Genomic DNA, 17,604 nt, shown 5'->3' on the forward strand with positions numbered 1-17,604 from the left:
AAGAGAAATTAGGGTTTAGACGCAGTACAAGCCTGAATTCAGAATTTACATGGGATAGGGACTCCGTAACTTCAAAAGTAAGTGCAAATTTATTCTCATAGGATTTTTCCAACCTCACAGACAGCCAGGAAGCCGCTAAAATCCCTCTCTTCCCCAAATACTCACTTGCACAAACTCGGAAGCTCAAGGATGCACAAAGAGACGAAATTAGGGTTTTGTCCAAGTAAACCCTAATCTGCAAATCCCATTCGACCGAGATGGAAATTTTATCTCGACAAGACATTTTTCCCATTTCCGATGACGCTTCCCAATATGAGAGCTTAAAGGGATTCCAAGTATAGGATCAGTTCCAAGATCAGAGTTGCACGGAAGGAAGTAGTTAGGGCTTTGATCAAAAAAAAAAACTAATTCGCAAGTCTAGTCTCTCAAAACCGAAATTTTACTTCATCAAGGCTCGATTTTCATGCTTGTAACGTAACCTAACACAAAGTCCCAGAAATCTCCCAGGTCCAGAGTTGATTTGAAGTCCCGAATCAAAGCAAGCAAAGATTAAGCAGAAATTTGAGGACTCCGCAAGTGGATTGTAATGTCATCCCTTAATGATTCGTAACCATCTATATACTCATCATAGGACAATCAAGGTTCTACTATGAGTAGGGGACTTAATGTAGATGGTAAAATTTGGATAAGGGTCAAGACCATAGACAAAATTCAACTCATGGGAGAGATTAAGCCCTTGTCCCTCAAGGCACCCTTAGCCACTATTTCTAGCATACGTCCCCGTGAGACACTACTGGTCGTGATGCCGTGGCTCCTAGCCTACATCCTCGACGAGATACTGCTGGTCACGTAGGCTCTGTAGAGCGTAAAATGTCCCCACTAGAATTATGAACTAGAACAACCATAATTCCAGCATGTCATCACGACACGTTGCTGATTGTGATGCCGTGATTCCTAGTATACATCCTCGACGAGATACTGTTGGTCATGTAGGCTTTTTAGATGCGTAAAAACGTCCCCAGTGGACTTATGACCCAGAGCGGAGATATGCATGTCTCCTGCAAGCACGACTCGCCCTATTTGAGATCAAGGACTGATTCCCGATACATCATCGCGAGATACACTGGTCATGTATGCTCTAGGCTCCGACTCGACTACTGAGGTTTCCGAATAATTCCTAGGACATCCCCGCGAGATATGCTGGTTATTCTGCCTCCGGGCCCTTTTGACAAACTCCTAGAACATCCTTTCGAGATACACTAGTCTTGTTGGCCCCGTCATACGTACACATAGTTGATTCCTAGCACATCTCTGCAAGAAACGCTAGTCAAAAACGAGCCAAAGTCTCGCAGAGACATTAATCCGGCGTACAAAGACTTTTCTCTCTCTTCAGGACGAGTCTCAGCTGACCACAGAGAGATTCGGATCCGTTAAGAAAATCCTCGTATAGATTTTGATTCGTCCTTAAAATCTCGAAGAGATTCACATCTCTCTGCAAAATCTCGGAGAGATTCAAATCTCTCTTCAAAAACTCGGAGAGATTCACATCTATTCTCGAAATCCCAGATAGATTCACATCTCTCCAGAAACTCTCAGAGAGATTCAAAACTCTCAGAAAAGGCTGAATATTCCCAATGATAGGCACGAGCCTCATGTAGGAATCGAGTCTCCTTTCCAGACTCTCCACACGAATTCTAACATCTCATGCATTTTCATGTGACTCATCCTAGTCATTCTTACAGGTCGGAGAATATCTCCCTATCTTGGCCAACTCGGCTAAAGAGGATATTTCTCTCTCTACATATCATCACAAAGGCTGACTCAGCTTCACACAAATGGGGGGATAACAATTAGGGTTTTGGTTTGATGTTCTATGGCACGTGTGAGAAATACCCGGCTTATTTCTTACCGCAGAAGAGAGTAAAGGCGGCGAAATAATGAGATAAACTCAACCTAGTTTATCTTTATCTATTCCTGAAGAGACGAGAGAATCGCTCCGCACGGCACGATAAGCAATCCTTATCTTCACCGACTTGAGATTAGAGAATTCAGATATAAATAGGTCCCCTATTTCTCCAAGCTACAATCAATTTTCTCATAACCTCTTAGAACGATAACTTGTTCTCTGATCTCTCTCTTCATCTGTTTCCCTCTCTAAGACGACCCTTTTCCCTGTGACTGAAGCATCCTTTGAACGTCCACTATGCGTGGTTTTGGCGAAGACTGTTCGTGCTCAACCTCTCGTAACTCACTTTCAGATACCCTAGAATCCTACTTTAGCCTCTCACCGATTTTAGGTAACTACAATTAATTTTAAAAATAAAAAATTAATCTTGTTTACTTTGTTCTTGTAAGGGTAAAATTGGTAGTTACATAACCTAATCTCTCCTAGATACAATAACCAAGATATTCGCAATACCAAAAAGAAATATGAAATTCAATACAAGATAATAATATTTTAATGTACCTTAACTTCTATTCTCTATCCTGATATACAAATTAACATTTGGTATGGCCGTCTAATCAAAACATTTTTATTCTTAATTCACACATAAAAAACAAAAGGTTTTTATAACATAGCAATATAAAATTATGTTTGACAATCATTTTTGAAAGTAATAGTAGTTAAGATCCAAAACATGATAAAAGCTATATTGTAGAGAAACGGTAAGATGCATAAGAAAGCGAACCATATTTCCAACTCTGGTGGAACAATTCCGCTTTTGAAGTTGGACCAGCGGCTCCCAGCGCTACATGCAATGGATAAAAATCATCTGGCCATGGATGTGCCTTCTTCCCATGGGGACTTACTCTCATAGTTATTCACATCTTCATGTCTATCAAAATTAAAACACACAATATTTGCAAAGTCATAACCAAAACTTAGCTAATCACATTGTAAATCTCGATCTATGTTGGTTACTACCTTAAAATCAAAATCAATCCATAAGGAAGAAAGAAACTCTATAGGGGTTTTCTTATTGAAGCTCATTGGTCTCTGAATTAGCCCCCAACAGGTCAGAGTTTTGTCATCAGATAATATTCCTTTTCGACGTGTAAACCATAAAATCGGCAATATAATCCCAAATTGCAATCAATGATTTACCAAGAAAATTCAATACAAAGGGATCTAAATTACCTTCCGTTGTAGAGGGACTCCGTGAGCCAAGTAGTGAACTCCATAGCCCATGGAGCAACTGAACCATCAGTAATCATCGGGACTCTAGAATTGTGAGTTGCACTTCCTGAGCCAACTATGAGAACACCTTCCTCCCTCAGAGGACTCAATGCCTTTCCCATGTTGTAATGATAACTTCCATCATTTTTGCTTTGAATTGAAAGTTGACACACAGGAATATCTGCCTTTGGATACATGAACATCAGGGGCATCCATGCTCCATGGTCTAATCCTCGCTTTTTATCTTCCCTTACGTGTTTGAACCCGCCGTTATTCATCAACAACTCCTTCACCCGCTTTGCTAGTTCCGGTGCTCCTGGTGCCTGAACTGGCCACATAAATATAAGATCATCAAAATTGTAACCAACAAGACCAACAACTAGAGAGACTGACAAAGAGAGTATACCTGGTAGAGGGAAGAAGGGAAGCCATAAAAATCATAGATGGTTTCATTGGGACCGTCGATGATGTTTACGCTAGGTTCAGAAGTATCCCAATGAGCAGAGATTAATAGAATTGATTTTGGTTTTTTGTGGAACTAAGTTATTATCTTCCCATGATTTCAAGAAATTCCTCCCAGGTAAAGATTCTTCAATTGCTATTGATGGAGGTCCATGAGATACAAATATATGTATCCATTAGCTTCATCAATTCAACTATTCAACTACAACTCTCTGTTTTCTTTAAAAAGTTTTTTAAGAACTGAATCTAGAAAGAGTAAAGCAAAACTGAAGAATAGAAAAGTTAAGAGAAGACTATTTGGAATCATCGTTTTTGATATAGTCAATCGAAACCCTAGTTAGTAAGTTCGCGAATGATTCGCGAATTTTTACGTATCACGAATTTTACCGTCTTATTCGCGTACGTTTGCAATTCCGAACCCAAGTCGCGTATTATGTGGCATTCCCGGATTATTCGCGAATCGTTCACGAATTTTACGTATCCCGAATGATACGTCCGCTTAATTCGCCATAAATTCTTTAGCTTTTACTTTTCAAAGACTCCACTTTTTGGGCTTTACTGCCTCCCGAGCATACACGACCGAATATTAGACGTGTTGTAATTTTTATGAAACAAAAACGACTGAAGAGATTTGAAGGTGAAGGTGAGAAAGATCTCAAACTCACTAACCAAACATCTAAACCACCATACGACGTCCTCTTAGATAACTAATGTTATATATATTATTAATATCATCATATTAAGTTTATTTTTTCTTTAAGTAACTCACACATATGCATAAAAATTGGTCTATGACCTTATAAATACAATTTATTTGTTATATATAGATACCGAATTTTCAGATCCGAACTCACATTTATAAATCGAATTATACACGTACGTATGCCGTTCCGAATTACTGACGAATCACGTCCCGTTGACCGAATTTTGGACCGAATCTGGATTTTACAAAACCGTATAATACTCGTACGTTTACCGTTCCGTACGTTTGACGAATCCCGAATTGCTAACTAGGATCGAAACACGTTATTTGTATTTTATTCTATTTCCACAAAAATACCAGCATCCAATTGGCGTATCATTCCTTTTTTTTTTGATGTAAAGACGAAAATATATTAACTAGCAAATACAGTACAGGAGGTTTACAATATCATTTCTATCAAAGACATTAGATGTAATATTAGAAATCTTAATACTTTGTTGTATCTCCGTAGATAAGTGTTGAAGGCTCTTTATTCTTGCTTCCTTGGCAATTATGTCTGCTGCTGAATTGTATTTTCGGTTTGTGTACATTATCTGAGGCTGGGGAAGTTCGTTTAATAATGTCTTTACTGCTTGAACGGTGTTTTCTACTATCCAAAAAGGACTTGTGCTATCCCTGTTGATTGATGCAGTCTGCCAAAGCTTTACAATCTCTTACTACTGTAACGCTGGAAAGAACATTTTCTTTTAGCCATGTGACCGCTTTTTGTAAAGCTTTTGTTTCCGCATGAAAAGCTGAAGTGGCTGTTTCCGAACCCGCTGAGATGTGCATAAAGGATTGGAAATCTACTGAGTATACTATGTGAGCAAATCTCGTCGAAAGATCTTCTTCCTTGAATGAAGCATCTATAAATATTATCCAATCGGATTATATATTCGACCACTTGTAATTGATGATCTTTAGTTGGTTTTTTTCCAAACCTATTGTTTTAATCTTTTGAGGGATGGACTGCAAAAAATTATTGATCTGATCAATTAGATTCTTTGGGTATGGGATTACCTTTTCGAACACCACCGAGCATCTATATTTCCAAATGAACCATGATATGGTTGTCATTTTCCCAGTCAAATTATGTAGATCTGGATTTGTAAGCCACCTTTTAACCCATGTTGTGATTGAGTCCAAGTTATCTGGATGAATCAAATGACCTAGAAAAAATTTGAACCAAATGGCTCTGGTAAACGGGCATGATCCAAATAGGTGCATTTCAGTTTCCTGAACATGGGTGTTGCACAACTGACAATTTGGGCCAATTTCCGGGTTATGTGTGCCTAATCTCGAAGAAGTGGGTAAAACTTTTCCAGTTAGCTTCCACACAAAAAGCTTGATTCTTGGAATTGCTTGTAGTCTCCAAATGCTTTTCCAAGGAAAACCTGATAACAGATTATCCTCTTCTTGAACTTGGTTCGCTAAAAAATTATAAATGTTTTTGACCGAGAAGAGTCATGTATGATGGTGTAACCATTTTATTTTATCTTCTTCTTCTTTAGTTGGAGATATGGCTTGAATTTTATTTCTCACTTCCGGATTAAAATAACTTTCCAGTTTTTCTTGATCCCACTTATTGTCTTCAGTGATAAGCTCTTGAACTTTTGTCAGAGTTGTCCCCTGAGAATCTTGAGGTTGTGGTAAGGTTTCCGAATTTGGAATCCATCTATCTTCCCATATTTTAATCGACTTCCCATTTTTCACTTGCCATATATAATTTCCTTTAATTAATTCAAGGCCTTTTCGGATGCTTGTCCAAATCCATAATAAGTTGGAACTTTTAGAAGCCTCAAGAGATGAGATGTTGGGAAATATTTTTCCTTGATAATTTTTTCCCATAGTTGATCCTTTTCTATTATTAATCTGCTGGCTAGCTTGGTGAGGAGCGCTATATTAAATTGATGAGGTTTTTGATACCTAAACTGCCTTGCGCTATGGGCTTGCATGTATACTTCCAAGCTCTAATGAATCCTCCTTGTCTTTTTTGACCTTCTTTTTTCCACCAGAAATTTCTTTGTATACGATCCAATTGATTCAAGGTTTCTTTCGGAAAGGCAAGCACCTGCATCTGGTATGTCGGGAAGGCTTGAAGTATAGATTTTATTAGAACTGTCCTCCCTTCTTGAGATAGGAGTTTTGATTTCCAGCCTTGTAGAGTAGAATAGTATTTTTGGAGAAGTGGCTCGAAGTTCGCTTTCCTATTTTTATCAAAGAATAGTGGAGTTCCTTGATATCTATCATTTTTCGTCGTCAAGGGAACTTTGAGGATTCTGGCTATGATTTTTCCATGTTTAGGATGAATTTTTGGGATGAAATAAACACTGGATTTTTGTAGATTTATCATTTGACCCGTAATATCTCAGAAAAGTGATAGGATTTCCAGGAGATTTTTTGCTTCCCCCAGATCAGCTTTTGTAAAGAGGAAACATTCATCAGCAAAGAAAATGTGGGAAATATTTGGAGCATTTTTATTGATTTGGAAGCCAGATTTTTTTCTCTGTAATCGCATTTTCTAGAAGCCTGGAAAGAATTTTCATGCAGATCAGAAATAGATAAGGCGAGAGTGGGTCCCCTTGTCTTAAACCTCTTGAAACTTTAAATTTTGATCCGGGCGAACCATTGAGAATTATTGAGAAAGATGTGGTGGAAATGCATTGCAAAATGAGATTAGTCCACCTTTCGTCAAAACCAAATCGATAAAATTCCGCTCCACTCTGTCAAAGGCTTTGGAAAGATCCAATTTCAGTGCTAGCGATCATTTTGTTTTCTTTGAGGTTTTCATGCAATGGATGAGTTCATGTGCGATGATAATTTTGTCGGTGATTTATACTCAAGGAAAGAAAGCTGATTGGTTTGGAGATATAATTTTGTTGAGAATGGACTTTAATCTATTTGCAAGAATTTTTGATATTAGTTTGTATATGGTGTTGCTTAGGCTTATTGGTCTAAAGTCCGTCGGAGTTTGAGGAGTTGAAATTTTTGGAATAAGGGTAATGAAGGAATAATTTAAATCCTCGTCAAGGATACCCGTTTTAAAGAATTCTTGCGCTGTTTTTACAATGTCCGGACCGAAAACTTCCCAATTGGCCTTGAAGAATCCGGGTTGAAAACCATATGGTCCCGGAGAGCCCCATTGATTCATGTTGGAAAGAGTGAGCCAGATTTCATTTTTGGATGAGATTTTTAACAAGGATATATTTTGTTCCTCAGAAATGCACGGTTTTATGATGTTGGACAGATTAAATCCACAATTGTTTTTTTTTGTGATGTACCGATGTGAGAAAGGTGATTTATCAGAAGGGAGTAGATTTGATCTATGTCCGAGAGCCAGAGGCCAGAAGGTTCTCTGAGGGAATTTATAGAATTTATTCTTTTCCTATTGGAGGCAGTGGCGTGGAAATATTCCGTGTTTCTGTCTTATTCCTTGTAGAATTTATCTCTGGACAATTGATGATAGTAATCGTTTTTAATCTCGTACTATTTTCCTAGCTCTGCTTGAATGTTTTTTAACCTGTCAATATCACTAGCAATATTTCCAGCTTTATGGATGTTCTCAATTTTATTTTTTAAGATCCTGATATTTTTATAGATATTACCAAAAACATCTGAATTCCACTGTGAAAGATCTGAGGACAGGAGTTTGAGTTTTAGGGGAAAGTTTTCATTTGTTTAGGAGTTGGAGTGTAAATCCCAAGATGCTTTTACTACCTTGTGTAAGTCGGAGTGAGATAACCAAGATCTGATACATCTAAAGGGTTTTTGAAGTTTTATCTTTTCGGGCTTCGTATCTAATAAAATAGGAGTGTGATCTGATCCAACTCTAGGTAAATGAATTACTTTAGTGTCTGGAAATACCTGAGTCCATAGAAACGATATCAACGCTCTGTCAATTCTTTCGCAAATGTTTGTTTCTCCTTTTCTGTTATTTGACCATGTGAATAGAGCGCCTTCATATCCTGCATCTAGTAAACCAATTTCGTCTATTATCTGGATGATTATACTCTTGCTGCTGGAGATGCCTTTATTTCCCCCTTGCTTTTCTTCCGGATCAAAGATGATGTTTAAGTCACCAATCAAGGCCCAAGGCTTATCCACTTGCTGGGTCAGTTGTGAGATGTAATTTCATTGTTGAAATTTTTCTTCAGTATCAATTGCACCGTAAACGCAAGTGATGAAAGATTTTTCGTCTCCTATACTTGCTTCAAAATGACACACGTTAAATTGAGCTGAAAATGGTCCTTTGTGATAGGCGTGCCAATACCCTGGACGTTCCAGGATAGCAGTTTCATAGTGAAGGAGAGTTAAAATTCTTGATAAGGGGAATCCGACATCTAATTAAAAGGATAAAGTCTAAAACTGCAACAAAGAATGGTAGGAGAAGGAAAAAGTGTTCTAAAATTGTAGAAAGTTAAGTTGCCGACTGAACTGAACCAAAGGGAAGATTGATTCAGCTTAAGAAAACACTGAACAAGTAGAAACCTTGTCACCTAATGAAACTGATGCACTAGATGAAAATTAGAAAAAAAATAAATGATGGTTAAAGGGTAAAACTGGCTAAATTACAAGGGAAATCACTATATTAAAACTATTCTGCAGGAAAGAAATAATGAAACCATACAGAACTAGATTGGCCAGAAATGACAGCAAAAAATAAAAAAAAAAAACAGACAAATTTATGATAATTCCACATAAAAACAACATATGTTGATTGTTGAGTGATGTTGTCCAAGAATACAAAGTTAACCACTGAATGAAAACTATTCTACACGAGAAAAACATTGAAACCAGACGAAGTTGGTCTGACAAAACACCAGAATAGTTACGAAAACAACTGAGAAAACTAATGTGAGTCGACACTAAGAGCGTCCACAATGGATGACCAAAACTATAAATTTCGTCCAGAAACCAATCACAGTGGAATGGACTAAAGAGTAAAATGGTGGACCAAAACTAAATATCAGATTATATTTGATCTCTAATCTGGACCAAAACTATATTTGGTCTGGCAAAGTTTAAAAGTGCGTTTCATATCAGGCGCATGTATAATAACTGTTTGGAGTAGGGCGAATATATAATATACGCTCGCTAATGAGGCGAGGTTTTAAAATCCCTTTGAATACAGCGAAGGTATAAACTACGCCCCACGGGGCGTGCATATAAAGTGTGCCCCATGCTAGGCGAACATTTAAAGTTCGCCTGAACTACTAGTATTTTGAAACTTTGAATTTTTATATACATAACTAACACGTGTACATAATTCCAAGCCCCAAAATGAATTAACTTCAAACAAATACTATTGCCCGACACGCATTAAATTTCCGTCTCATACCAGGCGTTAATAATATGTACGCCCAACTCAAACGTAGTTTATATGTCCGTCCGAGTGTCGGACGGAGATTGTACATGCGTTTGGTTTCAGGCATAGTTTTAACATGCGCTCGATCAAATTTTATTCCTCCACTGTAGTATTACGGACTAAACCCAAATTTTTTAGATTTTTTTTTTGGTATTTAGTCTTTGATTATGATCGCACAATTGCAGTTGCTCTAAAACGACTGTACCACTGGGTAAAACTATTTTACCTGAAACAAAAACGAAGAAATCAGACCTTATGCGATCCGACAAAACTCCAAAATAGTTATTGTAGTTTTAAAGAAAGCATCACCCAATAAATTTTTGAGAGACAATAAAAAAAAACACTTTAGGTTCATAAAAGGAGAAAAAGACATAACATGAAAAATGCAGGACGAGGAGTACTAGTTGAGAATGCAAAAAAAAACATAAATTAACAAGGTTTCCCAGACATTAAAGCAAACAATATGTGAACTAAGAAAGATTTTAACCAAAACGAGGAATAGGTGCAGGAAAGGAATTCAAACTATGGGTGACAAGGTCCCTAAGACAATAAAGCAAACAATTGAAGAACATGGATAATATTTGGCCAATAATTGGTTGCAGCAAAGAAGAAATTGGATTAAGAGCAAGAATACCCCTGATGCTGGAATTAAAGAAAGGAAACCTTAAAAACCACGGATTATATCGATTTGAAGAAGATGATTAAACCCCTAATAGATCTCTGGATCATAAAAATTAAGGTAACAGAGGGAGATCCCGACTTTTACACAGCATCAGCTACACACGACCAGCAAAAAAAAGGAAGAACAATTCGCCATAGAAATACTACGGTGGATTAAATGGCCCCTAATGGTGTTAGGATTCGAGACCAAAACGATAGAAAAAAAGATAGAAATCCTTTGAATTGGGGATTAGCCAAGGATTTAAGCAAAGCTCATTAATTATATTGATTTGATTGATACCATAAACCCTAGAACAAACTATGAATTTATATAGAAAACCTAGCTTGAATCCTAAGCAAATAACAAATAAGGAAACACATACTCATTCCTAAAATAACTAATATTCCTAATCGGTGTTGGTATCCCAACAAATGGGCTACATGGCCGATAAACCCAAGAAATTAGCCGGACATGGTAAGATTATTTCTGAATCTCGAACATGCAGAAGATTTGGATCCCTAAATTGATTGAATCGGAGAAGATTGAGTCAACTCTGAAGTCGCCCGATCCGCAGAGCCTTCCGGTCTGTCTGTGTGATGTATCATTCCAAAGAGTAGTTCTTTTGTTTTTTTGAACCCTGAACGAATAGCATTCTATTCAACTGGGAATCATTCGTAATACATTTCTAAATATCACGGTAAAAAAAAACTTTGAAAACTAATAAAGAACAGTTTTAGCAAAGCTGAAGGTTCAAAGCTACAAAATCTATACAAGCTGCATCAAAACCTGTTACGACAACTACATCTACTACAGTTCCAGTACGTCGAATTTCTAAGTTCGAGCAGGAAGAAAGGAGAAAGCAGGGCTTATGCTTTCATTGTGATGAAGCTTATACACCTGGTCATTTATGCAAACGGGCAGCCCAAGTGTTACTGTTGGGATCTGATGATGATGTTTTCATAGTAAACTATTCTAACGATCCAACTTGAGGACAAGTTTCGTTTCGAGGGGTTGGGGATGTTGGGAAACCAACTATATTTTTAGGCTAGATATATTTTAGTAAATTATTTATCTATGTTTTATTTTAGTTTTCATCCAAATTGAGGACAAGTTGTGTCTCAAGGGGTTGGGGATGTTGGGATACCAACACCGATTAGGAATATTAGTTATTTTAGGAATGAGTATGTGTTTCCTTATTTGTTATTTGATTAGGATTCAAGCTAGGTTTTCTATATAAATTCATAGTTTGTTCTAGGGTTTATGGTATCAATCAAATCAATATAATTAATGAGTTTTGCTTAAATCCTTGGCTAATCCCCAATTCAAAGGATTTCTATCTTTTTTTCTATCGTTTTGGTCTCGAATCCTAACATCTGGTATCAGAGCCAGCGATCTAAAACCACTCTTCCACCCCAATTTTTTTTCCCCTAAACCATCTTCCGCTACTCCGTTCAAAAAAAAAAAAAAAATTACCGTGAAATTGTGATCAAAGTACGGTACCACCAAGAGGGCTTCACCAATTACTGGTCGGGTAAGTTTTGATTGTTGGACTATCTAAGATTTGTTGTTGTTCCTTTCAAAGGATTTCTATCTTTGAAAACTAAAATAAACATCTCCAACCCCTTGAGACACAACTTGTCCTCAAGTTGGATGAAAACTAAAATAAAACATAGATAAATAATTTGCTAAAATATATCTAGCCTAAAAATATAGTTGGTTTCCCAACATCCCCAACCCCTCGAAACGAGACTTGTCCTCAAGTTGGATCGTTAGAATAGTTTACTATGAAAACATCATCATCAGCTTCCAACAATAACACTTGGGCTGCCGTTTGCATAAATGACCAGGTGTATAAGCTTCATCACAATGAAAGCATAAGCCTTGCTTTCTCCTTTCTTCCTGCTCGAACTTAGAAATTCGACGTACTGGAACTTTAGTAGATGTAGTTGTCGTAACAGGTTTTGATGCAGCTTGTATAGATTTTGTAGCTTTGAACCTTGATGTTGCATCGATAGCTTCCTCTTGACGAATTGCCAAATCAAAAGCTTCAGATAAGCTCGAAGGACGAAGCATACGAACACCTGCACTTATATCTTCACGAAGTCCCGAAAGAAAAATGCTAATTTGATGTGACTCTGGCATATCGGGCACAAAGTTAAGCAATTTTTCAAATTCAGTAATAAACTCACGAGCTGAACCTGTTTGCCCTAACTTAGAGAGGCTGGCACATGGATCAGTATATTTCCGTGAACTAAAACGTGCTCGAATTGTATGAGAAAATTGTTCCCATATTAATTGTCCTAAGGAGCTAGATATCCAACGATACCAAGATATAGAATCCCCCTCGAGATGGACAGCAGCCATACTTACCTTTTTAGCCTCTTGTACACCAACCAAGGAAAAATATTGTTCGGCCTTGAAAATCCATCCTTCCGGATCAGTTCCATTGAATACAGGAAATTTCAAATTAATCTGGCTTGCACGAATGATAGGAGCAGTACCAACTCGACCATTATTACCATTTGAATTTTGTGTGTCATCCTTCTCACCATTCTTATTTTGTGTGTCAACCTTCTCGCCATTCTTCTCCGCGATGTTCTCAGCAATATTATATTGTTGAGTTTGGAAAAAGGTTGCAATAGATTCCAAAGCTACAGTCGCCCTTTGCCGATCTTCAATAGCTTTTTGACGATCTTCTTTCATCTCGGCGAGCACTGATTCCAAATTCTTATTTAATACAGCGATTTGTTCTTCTAAGTTTTTCACCGTCATTGTCGGAGTCCAAGAGAAAAAACTTGCTTGACAGAAGGAACAAGGACCCAAACTCACCCGGTATTAGTGGATAACGAGCAACTAATTAACAGGAGGCAAAAACTTGAATAACCACTATCGCGGAAACTGAGGTACTGTATTGTTTGTGCTTGATAATTAATGAAAGGAACATCAGCAAATCTTAGATAGTCCAACAATCAAAACTTACCCGACCAGTAATTGGTGAAGCCCTCTTGGTGGTACCGTACTTTGTTCACAATTTCACGGTAATTTTTTCTTTCTTTTTCTTTTTTGAACGGAGTAGCGGAAGATGGTTTAGGGGAAAAAAAATTAGGGTGGAAGAGTGGTTTTAGATCGCTGGCTCTATACCATATGTTAGGATTCGAGACCAAAACGATAGAAAAAAAGATAGAAATCCTTAGAATTGGGGATTAGCCAAGAATTTAAGCAAAGCTAAAATAAAACTAAAATAAAACATAATTTGTTCTGATGATGATGATAAGGAAATTGAAATTAAATATCATTTGAAATTAAAACTTGATAAGGAAATTGTGAAAGAGTGGGAAAATAACCATGTCAAATTGGCAATGAATCCTCCTCCGCTTCATTTTGAAAAAATATCCCACGTGGCAGGAAAAGGTGTGAAACATAGGGACAACTCAAGTAGTGGAGATACCCAACAAATTTTGCCGTAACTTATCTTACTCCCTCAAGTTACAGGCATGGTTTCGGATTTTAAAAATGCTTGATGAGGCTGGCTGGCTGGCACTTACGCACAGCAATTTTTACCAAGCAAAGTGTGTCATTACGTGGGGCATATTCATTTTCATGTGAGAGGATCCGTTTTTACACAGTGTAAAATCATTGTATTTTGTAGGTGTCACTACAGTACAGTGGTCAGCATCAAATTTTTTACCGATCAAAAAATAAAAATCATTATATTTTTTACTGGTTTTGGAACGACACGGCATAAGCATTTTGTGTGCTAGTTTCTTTCTGGTTTTTCCACATTGTATTCATGGGAGGAGAAATTGGATATCCTATTATAGAGGTTCTGATTGTTGAGACTAGCTCTAAGAAATTTTTATCAGGTAATTTCCTCTTCCTTACCTCCTCCAAAAGAATTTTTGGTGCTTAAGCTGAGCCTTGGAGTATTTTCAGTTTAATGCATTCTTGTGGCTGAAGGATTCTAGTTCTTCAAAATCCTCTTATACTCAACAAGTAACCATGGAATTGAAAACAGCAAACAACCTCAAAAGTTGTTAGTACAGAATCCTCGAGCCTATTTTTGACCCCAAACCCAAAGAAGGAAATTTAATCATCGAGTAGAAGAAACACATGAACAAATCCTCTTACATTTATGCAGCATAGCAAATGATACAATAAATATACACAACATGTAAACACACCAGCATAAGGCGCTAGGACCTGTAAGATCATCATATCTTGAACAACACTATCATTTGCGAGGAGCTGGATGAGAAGAAGAAACTCTCATGTCCGGTTCTCCGGGTTATACTAGTACTGAAGTTGAATCTACCGTAGATCAGCTTGGGTTGCCGCAGAAATGGCGTAACTAATCAAGCAGAAGTAGAAGTCGATGTAGAAAAGCGATAAGAGGCATAGGACATGGTACCAAAACTCCAACTGCGATGTATAAGTTCTGCTTTTGCAGTTTCACCAGCTGCTCCTAACGCTACATGCAATGGATAAAAGTGGTCGGGCGATGGGTGTGCCATTTTCGCATATGGTGCTACCTTCTCATACTCCTTGATATCGTCATGCCTATATTCATTAAGAACGCATCAGAAAACTTTGCAATAAGAATGATAAGTTTACATAAGTGAACTAAGCAATAAAGATATTGCCCATGGCTAAAATCATTACTCACAACTAACATTCACATGAAAAGGAAACATGGGTTGGATTGGTTTTTTCCATCTCTTGTGAATTGGAGGCATATTTACTGTTGGTCAAAATCATGTCTTCCCATTCACCGTGGTCCCAAGACTAGTTTCTGGTTGCATTTTCTCCACAAGTCTACCCAATTTTGCAACAAAGCAACATTTTGACAGTTGAAATGAAATGATAAATTTACCTTCCATTCAAGAGACTATCTTTAAGCCAAGAATCAAACTCACGCGCCCAAGGGACATGGCGAGGTCCATTAGGATTGATTGACCTTAAGTTGTGGGTAGCACTTCCTGACCCAATTATGAGCACACCTTCATCTCTCAATGGTGCCAATGCCTTTCCCATGTTATAGTGATGTGCTCCATTGCCCTCCATCTGAACAGAAAGCTGACAAACCGGGATATCAGCCTCCGGATACATTAGCATGAGAGGAACCCATGCTCCATGATCCAATCCACGCGATTTGTCAGAATTTACTCGTTCGAACCCACTATTCTTCAACAACTCCTTAACTCGATTCGCCAGTTCCGGTGCACCAGGGGCGGGGTATTTCAGCTGTCATTTGATATACAAAGCAAAAATTAGTCATGTATGTTATTCTTAACAACTTACAAACGAGTTCAACATGCCTCTGAACATCACTAGCAACTAATTAGCTCCTTTTACAAGATGCATCTACAGTAAAATCAGTTGAGATACCGGAAACTGAAACTGCGATTCAGGGATTGACATGAGGTTGAATTTGGCATATTTATGTCTCCAAATTTCGAACAATTAATCATTCTTTTCATTTCCAATTCAATATGAATGAAATCAAACACTAAAGATATGATAAATTACCTGATACATAGGTTTGGGGAATCCATAGAAATCGTAGATGGTATCGTTCACCTTGACGATGTTTACAGTAGGCTCAGCAGTCTCCCAATGACCTGAAATGATGAGAATTGATTTGGGTCTTTCTGGGAAGATTTTCTCTTGAAATGATTTCAGGAAATGTCTAGCTGGTAAACTATCATCTATTGAAAGTGTTGGTGATCCATGTGATATGAAAAACGTATCCATTTTCTTCTTGATCACCAAGAGAATTACACAGAAAAGCAAAGCAAATTGGAAAGAAAGAATGAAACAGAGAAGAGGGGAGAAGAGGGGGTTTTTGTTTTCGAAAGGTTAGGTAAGGAAGGGGAAATTGGAATTTAGATGGAGAAACAGAAATCTAAACAACCACAGCAATGAAAACAACGACACGTTTTCTATATTTATAGAGAGAGGTGAAATGTGAACTCATATTGACGCGGCGATGCCGTCATTAGCAGAGATTGATTAAAAAATAAGGAAAAGAAAGATTGGGTTTGGTTTGGTTTTGTTGTCTAGTACTTGGAGATAAGATAACTTATTGGGTTGTCATTTTTGACTACTTGTTGGGTATGATCTACGGTTAAAAAGAAACTCGGCAGGTATGGCGCTCAAGTCATAGGTCCGTGTGGACAAAGGATGTTAAGGGGTGTCTAGTGGCTGGGTCCAATTGGGACAACTTATGTCCAAATAAATAAATACGTTAGAACCCCATATAATAATCCACAATAAATTAATAATCGCCATAAGTTATTAAATTTTGCCGGTCACGATCATTCGTTAAGTTTACAAGTTGTAAAAGATGTAGACTTTTAGGTCTTTTCGCATGTATAAATTAATAACTTTTTAATTTAAATAATATTAGTTTGATATTTATGTTAATTTGGTAAAGAATGATTCGGTTGTGACCAGTTTTTTTTAAATTGATGTGACGTCAAATCTCATTTTAAATTTTTCTTAACATTGGAAGAGTTTTGGCTTTTTGATAAAGTACCCCTACTTTTGACTTTACACTAAAAAAATGCCCCCTTTTTTTTAAACTTTCTAAAATGCCCTTGGTTTGACCGTTTTATACAATAAACGGTAAACGGCAGTTAACAGCCGTTATTGCTTAGGTGACAGCGCAATAAAAGTCTAAAAAGCCCTTTGAACTAAATAGAGTTGAATCTACTTGAATCGCCGAGTTGAAACGCCGACTCAACTCGAGTTAATAAGAAACACGTGGCATCCATCTAACCATCCATGTAAAAGAAAAATCAACGACCCACAATAAGATCTAATCTCCCAATGATCTTATTCCCAATTCCATCTTCTTCAACCTGTATATATATAGATGATCTTCCATATGTTTTTGCAACTCAAAAAAATTCACTATAAGCTAAGAAAACTTAGAAACAATGAATGGTGGAGGTGCAAAAGACTCTCTAGGTAGTAGTAGTAGCAGCAGCAGCAACAACAACCATAAGGTGAGAATGAAAAAAAATCATCACTCATTGTGCTATGTGTGAACAAGGTAATCATGACACAAAAGTGTGTCCTTGGCTATATTCTAGGTGCAAGCATTTCCCTGTAATGGTGTAAGAGCATTGCTTCAATCTACAACAAATGAAAACTATGGGAAAATGTTCTTAAAGTGCACAATACCTACCTGCAAT

At 37.4% G+C, this 17,604-nt stretch overlaps 1 protein-coding gene and 1 pseudogene across 1 annotated transcript; both read right to left on the reverse strand.

Moving 5' to 3' along the window:
* Window positions 1-2,532: 2,532 nt before the first annotated feature.
* On the reverse strand, window positions 2,533-3,869 carry LOC113301347 (annotated as a pseudogene).
* Window positions 3,870-14,465: 10,596 nt separating this feature from the next.
* On the reverse strand, window positions 14,466-16,334 carry LOC113306622 (extradiol ring-cleavage dioxygenase-like). The gene is made up of 3 exons (XM_026555542.1): window positions 15,935-16,334; window positions 15,279-15,649; window positions 14,466-14,965 (listed from the first exon to the last, which is right to left on the reverse strand). Exons 1-3 carry the CDS (start codon window positions 16,157-16,159, stop codon window positions 14,761-14,763), a joined length of 801 nt encoding a protein of 266 aa, XP_026411327.1. The 5' UTR covers window positions 16,160-16,334; the 3' UTR covers window positions 14,466-14,760.
* Between the last annotated feature and the right edge of the window lie 1,270 nt (window positions 16,335-17,604).

The sequence above is a fragment of the Papaver somniferum genome, chromosome 8 (assembly GCF_003573695.1).
Source record: "Papaver somniferum cultivar HN1 chromosome 8, ASM357369v1, whole genome shotgun sequence".
NCBI lineage: Eukaryota > Viridiplantae > Streptophyta > Magnoliopsida > Ranunculales > Papaveraceae > Papaver > Papaver somniferum.

Coding starts and splice junctions, on each gene's coding strand:
- LOC113306622 (XM_026555542.1), bottom strand. CDS start 16,159: ATGGATACGTTTTTCATATCACATGGATCACCAACACTTTCAATAGAT. Junction 15,650..15,934: donor TCCCCAAACCTATGTATCAG/GTAATTTATCAT, acceptor ATCAAATGACAG/CTGAAATACCCCGCCCCTGG. Junction 14,966..15,278: donor GATAGTCTCTTGAATGGAAG/GTAAATTTATCA, acceptor TAATGAATATAG/GCATGACGATATCAAGGAGT.